A 15,577-nucleotide genomic window follows, 5' to 3' on the forward strand; every position below is an offset into this window, starting at 1 on the left:
CCTAACTAACCTAAGGACGTCACACACATCCATGCCCGAGTCAGGATTCGAACCTGCGACCGTAGAGGTCGCACGATAGAGGTCTGCACTGTGGGTTATTGTTCTATACATTAACAGTGTAAGACGTTCCACTCCGGCCGTCGGAGCATGTCCTGAGCATCTTCTTCGCGGTAGTCGGACAATCCTTGAAACTTCTAGCCAGGGCTCGCAACTGAGACTTCGCCTTTATCGGGTTGTGTTCCTGACCGAGTGAGCTATCCTGTGTTAGCGAGCTCTGCAAAGACCTCTCTGCTACTGTACTTTGTAAACTCCACCGAAGCTTTCGTGGATACCCTGTTGGAATTGCTCCGTGTCGCGAAAGGTTTGGAAGCTTATCCAATGCATTCCTTATACCATGATCATTTGTGCCTTCCGTTACTTTTTGTACACAATATACACTCCTGGAAATGGGAAAAAGAACACATTGACACCGGTGTGTCAGACCCACCATACTTCCTCCGGACACTGCGAGAGGGCTGTACAAGCAATGATCACACGCACGGCACAGCGGACACACCAGGAACCGCGGTGTTGGCCGTCGAATGGCGCTAGCTGCGCAGCATTTGTGCACCGCCGCCGTCAGTGTCAGCCAGTTTGCCGTGGCATACGGAGCTCCATCGCAGTCTTTAACACTGGTAGCATGCCGCGACAGCGTGGACGTGAACCGTATGTGCAGTTGACGGACTTTGAGCGAGGGCGTATAGTGGGCATGCGGGAGGCCGGGTGGACGTACCGCCGAATTGCTCAACACGTGGGGCGTGAGGTCTCCACAGTACATCGATGTTGTCGCCAGTGGTCGGCGGAAGGTGCACGTGCCCGTCGACCTGGGACCGGACCGCAGCGACGCACGGATGCACGCCAAGACCGTAGGATCCTACGCAGTGCCGTAGGGGACCGCACCGCCACTTCCCAGCAAATTAGGGACACTGTTGCTCCTGGGGTATCGGCGAGGACCATTCGCAACCGTCTCCATGAAGCTGGGCTACGGTCCCGCACACCGTTAGGCCGTCTTCCGCTCACGCCCCAACATCGTGCAGCCCGCCTCCAGTGGTGTCGCGACAGGCGTGAATGGAGGGACGAATGGAGACGTGTCGTCTTCAGCGATGAGAGTCGCTTCTGCCTTGGTGCCAATGATGGTCGTATGCGTGTTTGGCGCCGTGCAGGTGAGCGCCACAATCAGGACTGCATACGACCGAGGCACACAGGGCCAACACCCGGCATCATGGTGTGGGGAGCGATCTCCTACACTGGCCGTACACCACTGGTGATCGTCGATGGGACACTGAATAGTGCACGGTACATCCAAACCGTCATCGAACCCATCGTTCTACCATTCCTAGACCGGCAAGGGAACTTGCTGTTCCAACAGGACAATGCACGTCCGCATGTATCCCGTGCCACCCAACGTGCTCTAGAAGGTGTAAGTCAACTACCCTGGCCAGCAAGATCTCCGGATCTGTCCCCCATTGAGCATGTTTGGGACTGGATGAAGCGTCGTCTCACGCGGTCTGCACGTCCAGCACGAACGCTGGTCCAACTGAGGCGCCAGGTGGAAATGGCATGGCAAACCGTTCCACAGGACTACATCCAGCATCTCTACGATCGTCTCCATGGGAGAATAGCAGCCTGCATTGCTGCGAAAGGTGGATGTACACTGTACTAGTGCCGACATTGTGCATGCTCTGTTGCCTGTGTCTATGTGCCTGTGGTTCTGTCAGTGTGATCATGTGATGTATCTGACCCCAGGAATGTGTCAATAAAGTTTACCCTTCCTGGGACAATGAATTCACGGTGTTCTTATTTCAATTTCCAGGAGTGTATAAGACAGTTATTGTAAAAATGAAGAAATAAAACAAAGGCGTATACATGGCCTCTGTAGACCTGCAGAAAATTTATCACAATGCCCCTAGAATAAAATTAAGGTAAGCAATGAGACGGTTTATGTGAGAGAAAAAAATTATGCAACAACACAAAGGTAATCACTAAAACAGGAAACAAGGTCACCCGAAGTATTTTCGTTGACGAAGGTCTAAAATAAGTGTGTGGAACATCACCTATCCTGTTTAACATTTATGTGGAACAGGTCCTGAGAGACTGGTACAAGAAATGCTCAGGTATGGGCATAAAGACTGGTGCGATATTCCTCACTCTCTTTTTTTTGCGGACGACCACGTAATAGTCTCACAAGATGAAGAAGACTTGGAATACATGCTGAGAAAGCTTAACGGGGACTATAGCAAATGCCGATCAGGAATAAATCTGAACAAGTCGGAGTGTATATGTATGGGACAGGATCTGGTGAAAACTGACAGACAGGAAGGAGAAATAAAATCCAGCATGTAATGGTACTTGAATTACATAACCAATACGGCACCTCACCTCAACCTCTCGATACCAGCAATATTCTACTATGTTTCTGTAAAATAGTTAACATATTTCTGTGACAACATTCAGATTTGATTTCATTAATGTAGGGGTACTTCGATATGTATATATTGCAATGATATTATTCTTATGTGTATTCTTTTTTTTGTCACTATGATCCTTGACGTACTTGTAACTCTGATTTTTGGGCGCGTAAGCGGTTATTAAGGAGTCAAGCTTTGGTCGTCATGTTAAAAAGACGCAAATTGTAGTCAGTTTATGAAATGTGAACTTTAACAGTGAGGAAGATATTTTCAAGTATGTTATATATTGTGAAATGGTGTTTTGGAACAAGTTACGTGACATTGCAACAAAAGTAATAAAAAAGAAGTGTAACTTAAATTCGGAGTGCTGATTACTTTTTTACATCACCATTTTCCTAACTTGCAAAAGTTTAATTTTCAAGAATGGTTTATGAAACACATCTATAAAACTTTTGAATATCGCAGAATAACACCTAGGCCTCTTTGCATCCGAGCTTGGAATCATCACTACCTAGATTTTCGACGATTGAGCCATGAGTTCACGAGACCAGCGTGGGAAACACGAAAAGATGAGTGCCTAGTTTATCCATTATTTCAAGAAATGACTTTATTAACTGTGCTCTAATGACACCTGTCACATATTATAACTTTGTTGTTGCCCTAAAATGCAATATTTAGCTGCGTGAGCAATACTACAATCATAATTAATTTCTGACCTTTGTTGTGGTAGGGTTGTTAGAAGCAGACGCTTCAGAAAATTTGGGAACAATGATAGATAACTTCGATACACGTGAGACGGATATTAGTTCCATAATAACAATGAGGCAGAGAGCTAGTAAGGCGTTGCATGGGATAATACGCAGTAACCATATTCGGCAGGAGACTAAGAAATGGATATTCCACAGTGTGGTGGAGAATGTGGTTCTATGTGGAGCTGAGATGCGGCCTCGAACAAGAATAGTTAGAAAATTAGAAAAGTGTAAATGGACTGTATGAGAAGATGTCTGCAATAAACGAGGCAAGTTACGATACGGAATGAGGGGGCATGGAGACGAATGGAGACAATGTCCTCCAAGAGAAGACGCTGGAGAGGAGGGCTTCAGTAGTAGGGTCACTTACAGATGATGCCTAACCGCTGGTGACTAACAAAGATCTTAAACTGGGAACCCTCGGAAAAAGAAGGCGAGGAAGACCAGAGCTAATATGGGAAAAATGTATACTGAAAGCAATGGAAGACAGAAATCTGAGAGCAGTTGACGGGAACTACAGAGACCTGTTGAGGTCTAGTCCTAGGGGCAAACACCGAGGAAGAAAAAAGTACGTTTTGTCTCAACTCTGTCTTCATGTTGTCGAGCTATTGCTGTCCAGAAAAGTAATCTATTTTAAAACATTATTTCGATCAGTCGTAAATATTAGACTGCAGGATGACTTTTTCTTCATCGTGCCCAGCACATGAACATGCCAGCAGGGGCTTTGATGAGGATCAACAAAAGAAGACCTAGGTAAACACCGCGTACCAGTAGTCAGTTTTGGAGGTTTAGAGTAGAGAAGGGATAGCTAGCCGCATTCGCCCCTCCGTCCCAGACTGACAAGACAAGTGTCATTCACGGGCCGTAGGTGCTATAGATACGCTGACCTCTGGCTACAGTCGCCCTGATAATGCGTCTACCCGGGAGACACAGCAGCAGCCATTCCTCCGTATGCCGTAATGCTCTGTGTATTACTGCAAACATTCCGTGCGGCGTCAAAGGTGATCCGCACAGAGAGAGCGCATATTGACTGTCGCCCACACTCCCCTCGGCCGCGGTGCGGTCACTGCGGCTGTTGGTTTCACAGTGGGATACGCCCGGTAATTGTAATTACAGTGCAGTTACTCACAGACATGCAGTTTCAGCTGTAATTAGCGTGTGGCAGAGAATATTGTTAGATATTCTAATGCCTTAATGTGGAACAGATTTACGCATGAAAAAATTAGTTCCTACACTACTGGCCATTACAATTGCTACACCACGAAGATGACGTGCTACAGACGCGAAATTTAACCGATAGGGAGAAGATGCTGTGATACGCAAATGATTAGCTTTTCAGAGCATTCACACAAGGTTGGCGCCGGTGCTGACATGAGGAAAGTTTTCCAACCGATTTCTCATACACAAACAGCAGTTTACTGGCGTGGCCTGGTGAAACGTTGTTGTGATGCCTCGTGTAAGGAGGAGAAATACGTACCATCGCGTTTCCGACTTTGATAAAGGTCGAATTGTAGCCTACCGCGATTGCGGTTTATCGTATCGCGACACTGCTGCTCGCATTGGTCGAGATATAATGACTGTTAGCAGAATATGGAATCGGTGGGTTCAGGAGGGTAATACGGAACGCCGTGCTGGATCCCAACGGTCTCGTATCACTAGCAGTCGAGATGACAGGCATCTTATCCGCATGGCTGTAACGGATCGTGCAGCCACGCCTCGATCCCTGAGTCAACAGATGGGGACGTTTGCAAGACAACAACCATCTGGGCGAACAGTTCGACGACGTTTGCAGAAGCACGGACTACCATGGCTGCGGTTACCCTCGACGCTGCATCACAGACAGGAGCGCCTGCGATGGTGTACTCAGCGACGAACCTGGTTGCACGAATGGCAAAACATCATTTTCTCGGATGAATCCAGGTTCTGTTTACAGCATCATGATGATCGCATCCGTGTTTGGCGACATCGCGGTGAACGCACATTGGAAGCGTGTATTCGTCATCGCCATACTGGCGTATCACCCGGCGTGATGGTATGGGAAGCCATTGGTTACACGTCTCTGTCACCTCTTGTTCGCACTGACGCTACTTTAAACAGTGGACGTTACATTTCGGATGTGTTACGACCCGTGGCTCTACCTTTCATTCGATCCCTGCGAAACCCTACATTTCAGCAGGATAATGCACGACCGCATGTTGCAGGTCCTGTACGGGCCTTTCTGGATACAGAAAATGTTCGACTGCTGCCCTGGCCAGCACATTCTCCAGATCTCTCACCAATTGAAAACATCTGGTCAATGGCGGCCGAGCAACAGGTTCGTCACATTACGCCAGTCACTACTCTTGATGAACTGTGGTATCGTGTTCAAGCTGCATGGGCAGCTGTAAATGTACACGCCATCCAAGGTCTGTTTGACTCAATGCCCAGGCGCACCAAGGCCGTTATTACGGCCAGTGGTGGTTGTTCTGGGTACTGATTTCTCAGGATCTATGCACCCAAATTGCGTGAAAATGTAATCATATGTCAGTTCTAGTATAATATATTTGTCCAATGAATACCCGTTTATCATCTGCATTTCTTCTTGGTGTGGCAATTTTAATGGCCAGTAGTGTATTTTGGCCATCAGGTGCAAATCTGGCTCTGTGACTGCAACAAAGACATACAAAAATGTTTCCATACGTAATGGATTAGGAACGGATCGTAGGCAGGAAATCCCCCACTAATGAGAAAGTTGATGCTATTATCAACTGCCACTTTCACACTTTGTTCAATATGAGCAGTGGAGATGTCGACAAGATGCTGTACAGCCCCAGATTTGCTCCTGGTGGCCAAAATTGGAACTTTTTTTTTTTTGTTTTTTTTTTTTTTTCTTTTTTGCGTGGATCGGTTCCGCCTTAACGCATTAGAATACCGCCCCGCCAACTCTCGCTGCCATAGGATAATTAAGGCCCACATTCCACCTTTGTGTGTAGCTGCACTGTAATTGTAACCACCCGGTATTACACTGGGCCACAGCCTCGTTACAAACAGTTTCTGTGTTTTCATTTCTACATGCAGCATACCGTAGCCAAGTTCTTTAATTTTGTCAATTCTAATTTCCGAAATGCTGAAGGAATTATTCTCTTGGACTAAGAAATATGGGAGTTTAGCTATAGGGTGGTCAGAAAAATGCTGAAACGCTTGTAAGGCAGTTGCAGGGTAGGTTGCGCTGAAAAATAGTTTTTAGTAGAAAAACATTCGGTACTTTGAACCGTTTCTAAGTAAATTAGTACCAAAGTTAGCCAATCAGGTCACTAAGCGCGCAAATTCAAGCGACCAGTCAGAGGCGGTGTAGCCAAACGTGTTCTTCGTTTGGTTGCCTGAAAATTTACTTGGGACAGTAAGAATGGAACCCGAGTCAAAGACTGCGAAGTTTACTGCGCCATCATCTGTGCTGTGTGAGCAACACACAGTAATTGCATCTCACGGGTTGCTTGAATTTGCGCGCGCAACGGCGTTATTGGCTAACTTCAATGCTAATTAACTCGGAAACGGCACAACGTATGGAGTTTTTCTCTTACCAGTTATATCTCAACAGAACCCATCCTGCAACAGCTCTGCAATCTTACCAGACTGTTTCTGATCACCCTGTACGTAAGAGCTGTCAAATGGTTGGTGAAATTATTTGTTTAAAAGTAAGAAATAAATTAGATCCGAGAAACATTTGAAGCGTGTTTCAATGATACTCGAAATCACGTACAACAAATGTGGTGCCGATTCAGAATTTAAAGTTCAATGTGTACCTTAGAATTTTGTGTAGTAGTAGAGGATACGTGTCTGGTGGAACTTCAAATTCTCAATCGGCGTATCATTTGCTGTGCTGTGCTGATTTCGTGCATCATTCATAGGCCTGTCAAATGTTTCTACAATCTTCTTTAATTCTTACTTTTAGACAAAACATTTCACAAACAATTCGACCATTTTTTCAAAACTTTCATTTTCAAATTTTGTTCTTAATTACCCTGATTACGTTCAAACTTTTTTTTTAACTAGATCTCGCACTGGTCAATTTGATACTCCATTTGTCGATTTTTCGCTCTTCATTTGGTTATGAAAATTCGTACAAAAACCTGTTGCGTAATTTATAGCGAGTCTTGTTTTCACTTCGCTGAAATACTTAACCGAAAAAAGGAAAAGAAAAAAAAGAAGAGAATTACTTACAAGGGCTGGAGGCGTATGTGATGAAAAGAAGCTGCAGAATATCACGGCTAGATAATGTACCAAATACAGTCACGAAAGGAAGATTGAAAATGACAGAAGATATGAAACAATAGATTGAAACAGGCTGCTGTGTTATAAAGAGTTCGGCGAGCCATGGGCAGAGGGCAGCTCTTATTCACCATACTCAAGGCATTGATGAATGTTGGTAGAAGACCTCCAGTGAGGCAGCAGTTACGCCTCATTTGTATTTGTGTTTCTTAAAAATGAACATGAACAGTCACAACCGCAAGATATTTTTTTTAATTTATATTTTTTTTATGAAGCTACCGGTTTCGGTCTGTTTGAGAGCATCTTCAGACCTACCACCATGATGGTAGACGGTGGCAGTGAACGGAGCACGCCCTTCACTCCATGAACGGTAACTGCTGTTTTTAAATAATAAAGAAAAACCTCTGCTATCCGAGAGAAATGTTCTCAAAATTACTTATTTGCGTTTTTCTTTGGTAAGTCAACAGTTCTGGTTGCTTCGTAGATTAGAAGGAGGAAATAGAGGCAACGAGATAACATTAAAAATGAAGAGCTATTAGGAGAAAAAGACAAAGGCACTTTATTGTTTCATTGCACCATTGCAGAACAAATCACTGGAAACAGTCACAGTAGTTGTTTATATAATTGTTCTGTTGTGCTAAACAGTGTTCTTCGTAGTGAGATGTGTTTTCATTTGGTATGTATTTTCCGCGAGCGACTGATTTCTGTACTGATAATTCTTTTCTACTGTTAATATTTGGTGCAAGCAACCACATATAAAAAGATACTTATAATCAGATGTTACCAACTGCTGGCCTGAGACACAATGATCCACATGAGATTGAATTTCTTGAAACCAGCCATAACACCAGTAACCGATACAGAAAAATGTATTCATTGTATTTTTTAATTATGTAGTAGTGGTATAACAACGAGGGAAGGAGAAAGAAAATTATAATGTCTCGTCCACGTCATGATCACTAGTTTCTTGGCTCAGTTGTTGAATGAGAGATATGATCGTCTCATTTTGGAAGAAATGTCCTACGAGTCTTGAAAGTGATTCAGTGAAACCATACAGAATCCAGATGAGGACACGGACGATCGAAAGTAAGAGCTCCACTACTCACAAACAGGGTTCTACTGTAGAGACCAGTGATCAGTATACCAAAAGGACTAGATTGGTGCGATGTATACTAACACATCGTGAACTAGTTAATTTTAAGGGAAAAGCAGAAAGGAGAAGTTGTAATGAAATACATGAGATTGAAATATGCAGCAGAGCTTAGATGTTTGATGCAGCGGAAATGATACACGACATCTGACCTGTAGAAAGGGTGAGCATTTAAAAAACACAGTTTTATTGACTGTTTGCATAGTCGTCTAACGCTGAACTCTTCATCACAGTAAGATTCATGTTGTCTGAGAATAATGTGGGCAATATCAGGTATCGTTATTTCTACGTAATGTCGGCAGCGTCTTTGATGTTCCGGATAAAGCAGATATCCCTGTATTAAACTGAACTGAAGAAAAACAAAATCAGCAAGCTTTAGCTCTCTTAAGTGGCAATGGCATTACATGCGAAAGGCAAAGTGGTAGATTCTAGTCCAGATCCGGAAAATGGGGAATTTCACTACAAAACACGCTCAGTTACAGAGTGAAATATTCAGTCAAGATACAGCATTTCGACTAAGCCATTCTGTACCATATTCTGTATCCCATGGTTATCGGTGCGGCAGGGTAAGAATGATAATTCTTGTTGAGTTTGGAAGATGGTAAAGCCGAACTAGACGATTGGAGCTTGGAATAGCATCACGAGGCGAACAGTTTTATGTACGTCAAAGTATGTGAAAGACCTTGTAGCTGATGTGGAATAGGATGATGATTTAAGAACTATAGCGTAGAGCCTCACCACAGCAGTAAGCGCAGAGTAATGTAGGGAGGAGGTGTGATCACATGTGCCCATTTCTAGACCGCCCCTGTTTCCGCTCTGACTCTTGCCTCTGCTCTCCACCCCAACTTCCTACCAATAAGGGGTGGGGGTGGGGGGTGCAGGAGGTGGAGGGAGAGGGAGAAGGGCATTAAAGCCAGCAGTCTGCAGCGGAAGCTTCGATTGGCCCTCGCCGCCCAAATTGAATTCTGAATCGGAAATTTATCGCCGCGAGTGGCAAATTGCAGGTATGGGAGGGGGGGAGGGGGTGAAATTCTGCGAAGCTGTATCGACGGGAGCGAACTGGGACCCGTATAAGCGATGGAGCGATAAAATGTAGATAGGTGTGCAGAAACGCGCCAACGCGTAAATATCTTTGCCGATTACTGCTTACCGGGAACTTATTGCCGTGACTGATAGACTGTTAATTAAATGACACTCGTGAACTACCGCATCAGACTGACGGAAGTAAATGAAGACACATTTGAAAAATTCAACAAAGAAAAACTATCATTAGGAAGTAGCAAATGAGGGGCACTTGCTGTCGCTTCCATAGCTAAATTGATTCCATGGGTAAAATTGCGAGACGAGGACAATATGGCGATGTTTGGCAATGAGAATTATGTTGTCGCTGCAATGAAGATCATAGTTGCTCCTCGATTTGAGGATACAGAAAAACAAAAGGTATGTGAAGCAGCAACAAAAGTAAATCGTGTGTACTGTAGATCATATCAGCAGGATTTATGTAACATGGGACGCTCGGGGGGTCTTGGCCCATATTTTTAGAAGTAATTCGTAATACGCTAATTTTAACTTCTTTTCTTATTTAAAGAAAAAAAAGTCCACAAGCATGTCCAGAGGAACGCACGATTCGGCAAAGAGATCCTTTGCTATATGACGTCATTCGGATGTGGTATGAAGAGTCATAGATCAGTACACCGCCCTCTTGGCCACTGCTTTCGACACTTTTTAGCCACTACTTCTGATTCAAGTAGCTCCTCAGGCTAAGATGACCCTATTCCAGTCTTCCCCCCAAGTAAGTCACTGGCAGTACCGGGAACCGAACCGCGGCCCTCCGCGATCACTCAGCTACGGAGGCGCACAATATTTTTTTCTTATATCCTCTGGCTTGTCCATTAGACGTCATTTATCGCCATCAGCAATTTGTCCTACACTGTTCAATACAGAGCTCCTCTACATTTAGGACAAGAGAGCATGTCAAGGTTTGCAAACTACTCTCTTGAAAATAGATCTGTACAGTGGCAATATTTCAAAATTCTAACGTACGTGAGTGGGGAGCACTGCTGCGACGTTTTAAGCAGATGAATAAAGACTGCAACTTCCTGAATTTGTATAGCCTTCCCTCCTGTCAACAATATTCCTTAACAAAGAGTCGGCCAACTCGAACAATGCGATTTTAGTCTTGTAGACGAGAGCATTGCCACAGATAGAATTACACTTGCTTCTATTTTTCTTTATTCTGTTGCATATGTGCTCCTAACTTAATAAATTTTGCCCTGCAGCTCGGATATTGTCAAATCATCTATGTTATGATCGCTCATGAAGGTCTCGCGAGCAGCAATAAGTTGCTTATTTTTGTAATCAGCATCACTGAAATCCCACAAACACCTATGCAAAGCATAGATATCCAAAAATCGAACATTATTCTCCGTTCCCCATTTCATATTTCAGTTTGTGTACACTCTACGAACACACGTAACCTCAAAACTCATGTAACTACTGTCGCCTAAGTTGGAACACGCCGAAAGTCTTTAGTTTCACAGAGTTGCGCAAAGATACGGCGCGATGCGCAGTGGGCGGTAGCGCAGTTGCCTGCAACCTAGTGTCGCGTAAACTAAGCTAGTCAGTGCGTCCACTTTTGTTTCTCAGTATCAAACAACAGAGCACCATACTGGTGCAGACTTAACAATCGCCAAAGGTATTATTAGTAATTATTACACATTTCTGATGCAAGAGAACGAGCTCGAAGCTTGCCACAGTATATTTATAATAATAACAGATTTTAAAAAATTGAATTTGCACCTACAGCGCTATTACTACACACTACAAAACTGTAACGTAAAAAAAAAAAAAAAAAAAAAAACATGAGCTACAGCAACTTTACACATAACTATTTTTCATATAACTTTCTTAATACTATAATTTTCAAACCAGACTAATCATCAGCAGATTCAGAGGAGAGAAGTAGATACAGATTCTGCGATCAGAAAAGGTGAAGATAAAATTCTAACTACAGAGGAGTCATAGATCACATGTGTTCTGTGATTAGCTATAGTGAAAAAGGCGCATATCGACAGGAAGAGAGGTAGTGAAGAAACTAATTCTGTGTGTTGTGTTTTGATCCTTACCATGTAAATGGATATTGATTTTGTTTATTTTGGTATCTAACTTCTTCTTGGCTGTTTTAGTGAGATTTAAGCCATCGACCAGAAACTCCATGCCTTCCTCCTGCAACTCTGTAAAATAAACGGAATAAAAGAAGCAAAACTGAAAAAGCACACGCATTAGCTGCAGCCGTACTATAGCTAGCTCTAAATGAAAACAATTATTCTACTTGGACATAAGAAAACGTCTACAAAAATGAATGTAACGCTTGCTGCATGTATCCTATAGCTATAGCATCTAATACTAAGACACACATAGCATTCTTTCATTGTGTACTGCCAGTCGCATTGCTAAAAACAAAGGAAATCACAAAGGATTAAAAACAAAAGAGGAGGGGAACACAAAGCAGGAGTTGCCGGTGCTGCCAGCAGAAAGCCGAAACATTCAGCGGATCTGAGCACGCGGTTTGCGCTGAGCCACAACAAAGCAATTACGTTTGGGAAAGCACGAAGCGAAATCCGATGGCCGTGCTACTCGGCCACCGGCTCTTTTTCAGCTGTGAGGAATGGGAAACATCGTCACCGCCAACAACCGAAAACAAGCCTTTCAATTTGCCAAACTTTTGTTGCGGGTTCACATTCAAGCGCTAGCGCCATATTCTCGTGCGTTTATAGCGTATGCAGGTGAGGCTAATTTTCGCTTCTCTGTGTAATTAGATATACTTCCCTTTCTCCCTCAAACATCTTATCATGCTGAGCTGCCCTTATTAACGGTGCTATGGAAGTAGCTATCTTTTTTGTCTTCTCGTATTTCATTAACTGCTATCACGACGAGTTAGCAGGAAGCATATAATCAATATTGCAGTCAGTGTCGATTTCGTTCTTAGAAGTGATGTGATAAAAATGAAACTGCAGTCAGGCTGGGCTCACTATTAACAGTGATAAGCAATCCAAACGGTTAATGTTCAGTAGGTATAAACTGTAAGTGTGGTCCATGGTGAAGTCTTTTGAAAAAGGTAACACTTCTGGTTTCGTTATACACTGGAAGTATGCTGTTAATAGAAAAGATATTTTAGCTATCATGCAGGAAAGCGTATTTCTCTTTGCTGTACCCAGGTCGCATATCAGGAAACAATCTTCAGGAATGTAGAGCGGAATCTCCAGTACACCGAAAAACGCAGACAGTTTTTTTTAGAAGAGGCTTATCTACACTTATAACAGTTCATCAAATTACGTTCCCGGTAATGTTAAGTGTCTTGTTAATATTAATTTTACGAGGCATGCCACAAATGTACGGACCGATCGCCTGCAAAATGTGGAAGCCTGCAGTGATTAGATTGTGTTTACCCAATAATGCGCGCTAGTGACGTTCCACACAGTGTTATTATTTTTCTTCGAGTGAAAGCGAGCTGAAAATAGCCGTGAATGGGAACAATTCTAAACCGAGTGATTAAGAAAACCGAAGCGACGGAGATGACTTTAATTCTCCCCTCCAAATCGTGACTGGTAAAAAATATGTTTCCCAATGAAACAATTCTACTGTTATCAGTCACTGTTTATTTATTTCCACAACGTGCTTCATCATCAGTTGTACTTATGTGGATTAATAAAGCATGTATGTGTCCGGTTACTGCTTGGAGCTCTTGCTAGTAGAGATAATGCAATTATAAACCTTCGAAACGCATTGTGGAAATAGGCAATGACTGGTGACAGCAAACTTTTTGTTTTACTATATATCAATAACATTCACGGTAAATCATAACCAAAAATTTTTGAAAGCAAAAATGCTTTTACTGAGTCAATATGGAGTAATCTAAGCAATAGTGTCGTGGTAACTGGGGTTTGGTAGGTTTGATGTGCCTGGAAACATCAGTAATGCAGTAGCTCGTGTTGCCAGTTTCGAGAGTCACAGCTGGTGTTTACAACGACTACATGGAAAGATGACATCTTTAGCTATGTCGATTCATGACAAGGGATTTATACAGATAGTTATTTCGATTGCCCAGACACGGAAACTTTTCTAATTTTTCTGGTGACTGTCACCTTTCCGTATACAGCAACAATTTGTTAACTTTAGAATACTTCCAGAAGTTCGAGCCGGTGGAATTCTATGTTGTTGTTGTTGTGGTCTTCAGTCCTGAGACTGGTTTGATGCAGCTCTCCATGCTACTCTATCCTGTGCAAGCTTCTTCATCTCCCAGTACCTACTGCAACCCACATCCTTCTGCATCTGCTTCGTGTATTCATCTCTTGGTCCCCCTCTACGATTTTTACCCTCCTCGCTGCCCTCCAATACTAAATTGGTGATCCCTTGATGTCTCAGAACATGTCCTACCAACGGATCCCTTCTCCTAGTCAAGTTGTGCCACAATCTCCTCTTCTCCAGAAGTCTATTCAATACCTCCTCATTAGTTATGTGATCTACCCATCTAATCTTCAGCATCCTTCTGTAGCACCACATTTCGAAAGCTTCTATACTCTTCTTGTCTAAACTATTTATCGTACACGTTTCACTTCCACACGTGGCTACACTCCATACAAATACTTTCAGAAACGACTTCCTGACGCTTAAATCTATACTCGATGTTAACAAATTTCTCTTCTTCAGAAACGATTTCCTTGTCATTGCCAGTCTACATTTTATATCCTCGCTACTTCGTCCATCTTCAGTTATTTTGGTCCCCAAATAGCAAACCTCATCTACTACTTTAATTGTCTCATTTCCTAATCTAATTCCTTCAGCATCACCCGACTTAATTCGACTACATTCCATATCCTCGTTTTGCTTTTGTTGATGTTCATCTTATATCCTCCTTTCAAGACACTGTCCATTCCGTTCAACTGCTCTTCCAAGTCCTTTGCTGTCTCTGACAGAATTACAATGTCATCGGCAAACCTCGAAGTTTTTATTTCTTCTCCATGGATTTTAATACCTACGCCAAATTTTTCTTTTGTGGAAATCTAAGCGTAGTAAATAAATAAATTTGTTCCTTTGTATCAATAGCAGGGCCTACCTGGAGACTAACGGTGGCCGCGTATTAAAACGACCACAATGTATGTGCAAGCTAACAATTATTGAACTATATGAAAAAAACGTAAATTAGATACAAACTACAGCGTGTACACACTTTATTCAACATGTAAACGTCACTGCAGATATTCGGATTTTAGTTGTGACATGTTCGATATGCCTGCCATGATTGGCCATGATATGGCGCAGATGAATAGCGGAATTCCGCATGACCCGCTGAAGTTTCGGAACATCGATGCTATCGATGGCTTTGGCGTTAGTGCTGTACACCTAGTCTTTAATACAGCCCCACAAAAAGCAGTCGCATGTGTTCAGTTCCGGAGAATACGGCGGCCAATCGAGGCCCATGCCAGTGGCCTCTGGGTACCCCAGAGCAAGAATGCCTTCCCCAAAGTGTGTTCCTCCAGGACATCAAACACACTCGTGCTTCTGTCTTGCATGAACCACATCTTGTCGAAATCAGGGTTACTTTGGATAATGGGGATGTAATCTTCTTCCAAAACCTTAGCGTACCGTTCGGTAGTTACCGTGCCATAGAGGAATATCGCACAGATTATTCCGTGACTGGACACTGCACACCACACAGTCACCCGTTGAGGGCGAAGAGACTTTTCTAAATCGAAATGCGCATTCTTAGTCCTCCAAATGCGCGAATTTTGCTTATTGACCAACCCATCCAAATGAAAAACAGACTAAACCAAACCATGTGCATACTAATTCCTTCACGCCCCGCGGCCAACGGTGCAATTTAAACGCCCTAACACAAACCGTTCAAAAGTTATGATGATTTCATTTCATGTAGTCCAATAATTGTTACCTTGTAGTTCACGTAGTACATTTCTATCTACATC

The 15,577-nt window shown here is 43.2% G+C and overlaps 1 protein-coding gene across 6 annotated transcripts in view; it reads right to left on the reverse strand.

Annotated features, from left to right (window-relative positions):
- LOC126235685 (ankyrin repeat and fibronectin type-III domain-containing protein 1) overlaps nucleotides 1-15,577 on the reverse strand; it is a 760,613-nt gene that overhangs the window by 197,137 nt on the left and 547,899 nt on the right. For 5 of the 6 annotated variants that reach the window (XM_049944422.1, XM_049944426.1, XM_049944424.1 and 2 more), the window contains one exon: nucleotides 11,720-11,827. The exons of the other annotated variant lie outside the window; for it this stretch is intronic. In XM_049944422.1, coding sequence (XP_049800379.1) covers nucleotides 11,720-11,827 — 108 coding nt within the window. The remainder of the gene's footprint in view (nucleotides 1-11,719; nucleotides 11,828-15,577) is intronic. 6 annotated transcript variants of the gene reach the window in all.

Source organism: Schistocerca nitens, chromosome 2 (genome assembly GCF_023898315.1).
Source record: "Schistocerca nitens isolate TAMUIC-IGC-003100 chromosome 2, iqSchNite1.1, whole genome shotgun sequence".
In the NCBI taxonomy this organism is placed as follows: domain Eukaryota; kingdom Metazoa; phylum Arthropoda; class Insecta; order Orthoptera; family Acrididae; genus Schistocerca; species Schistocerca nitens.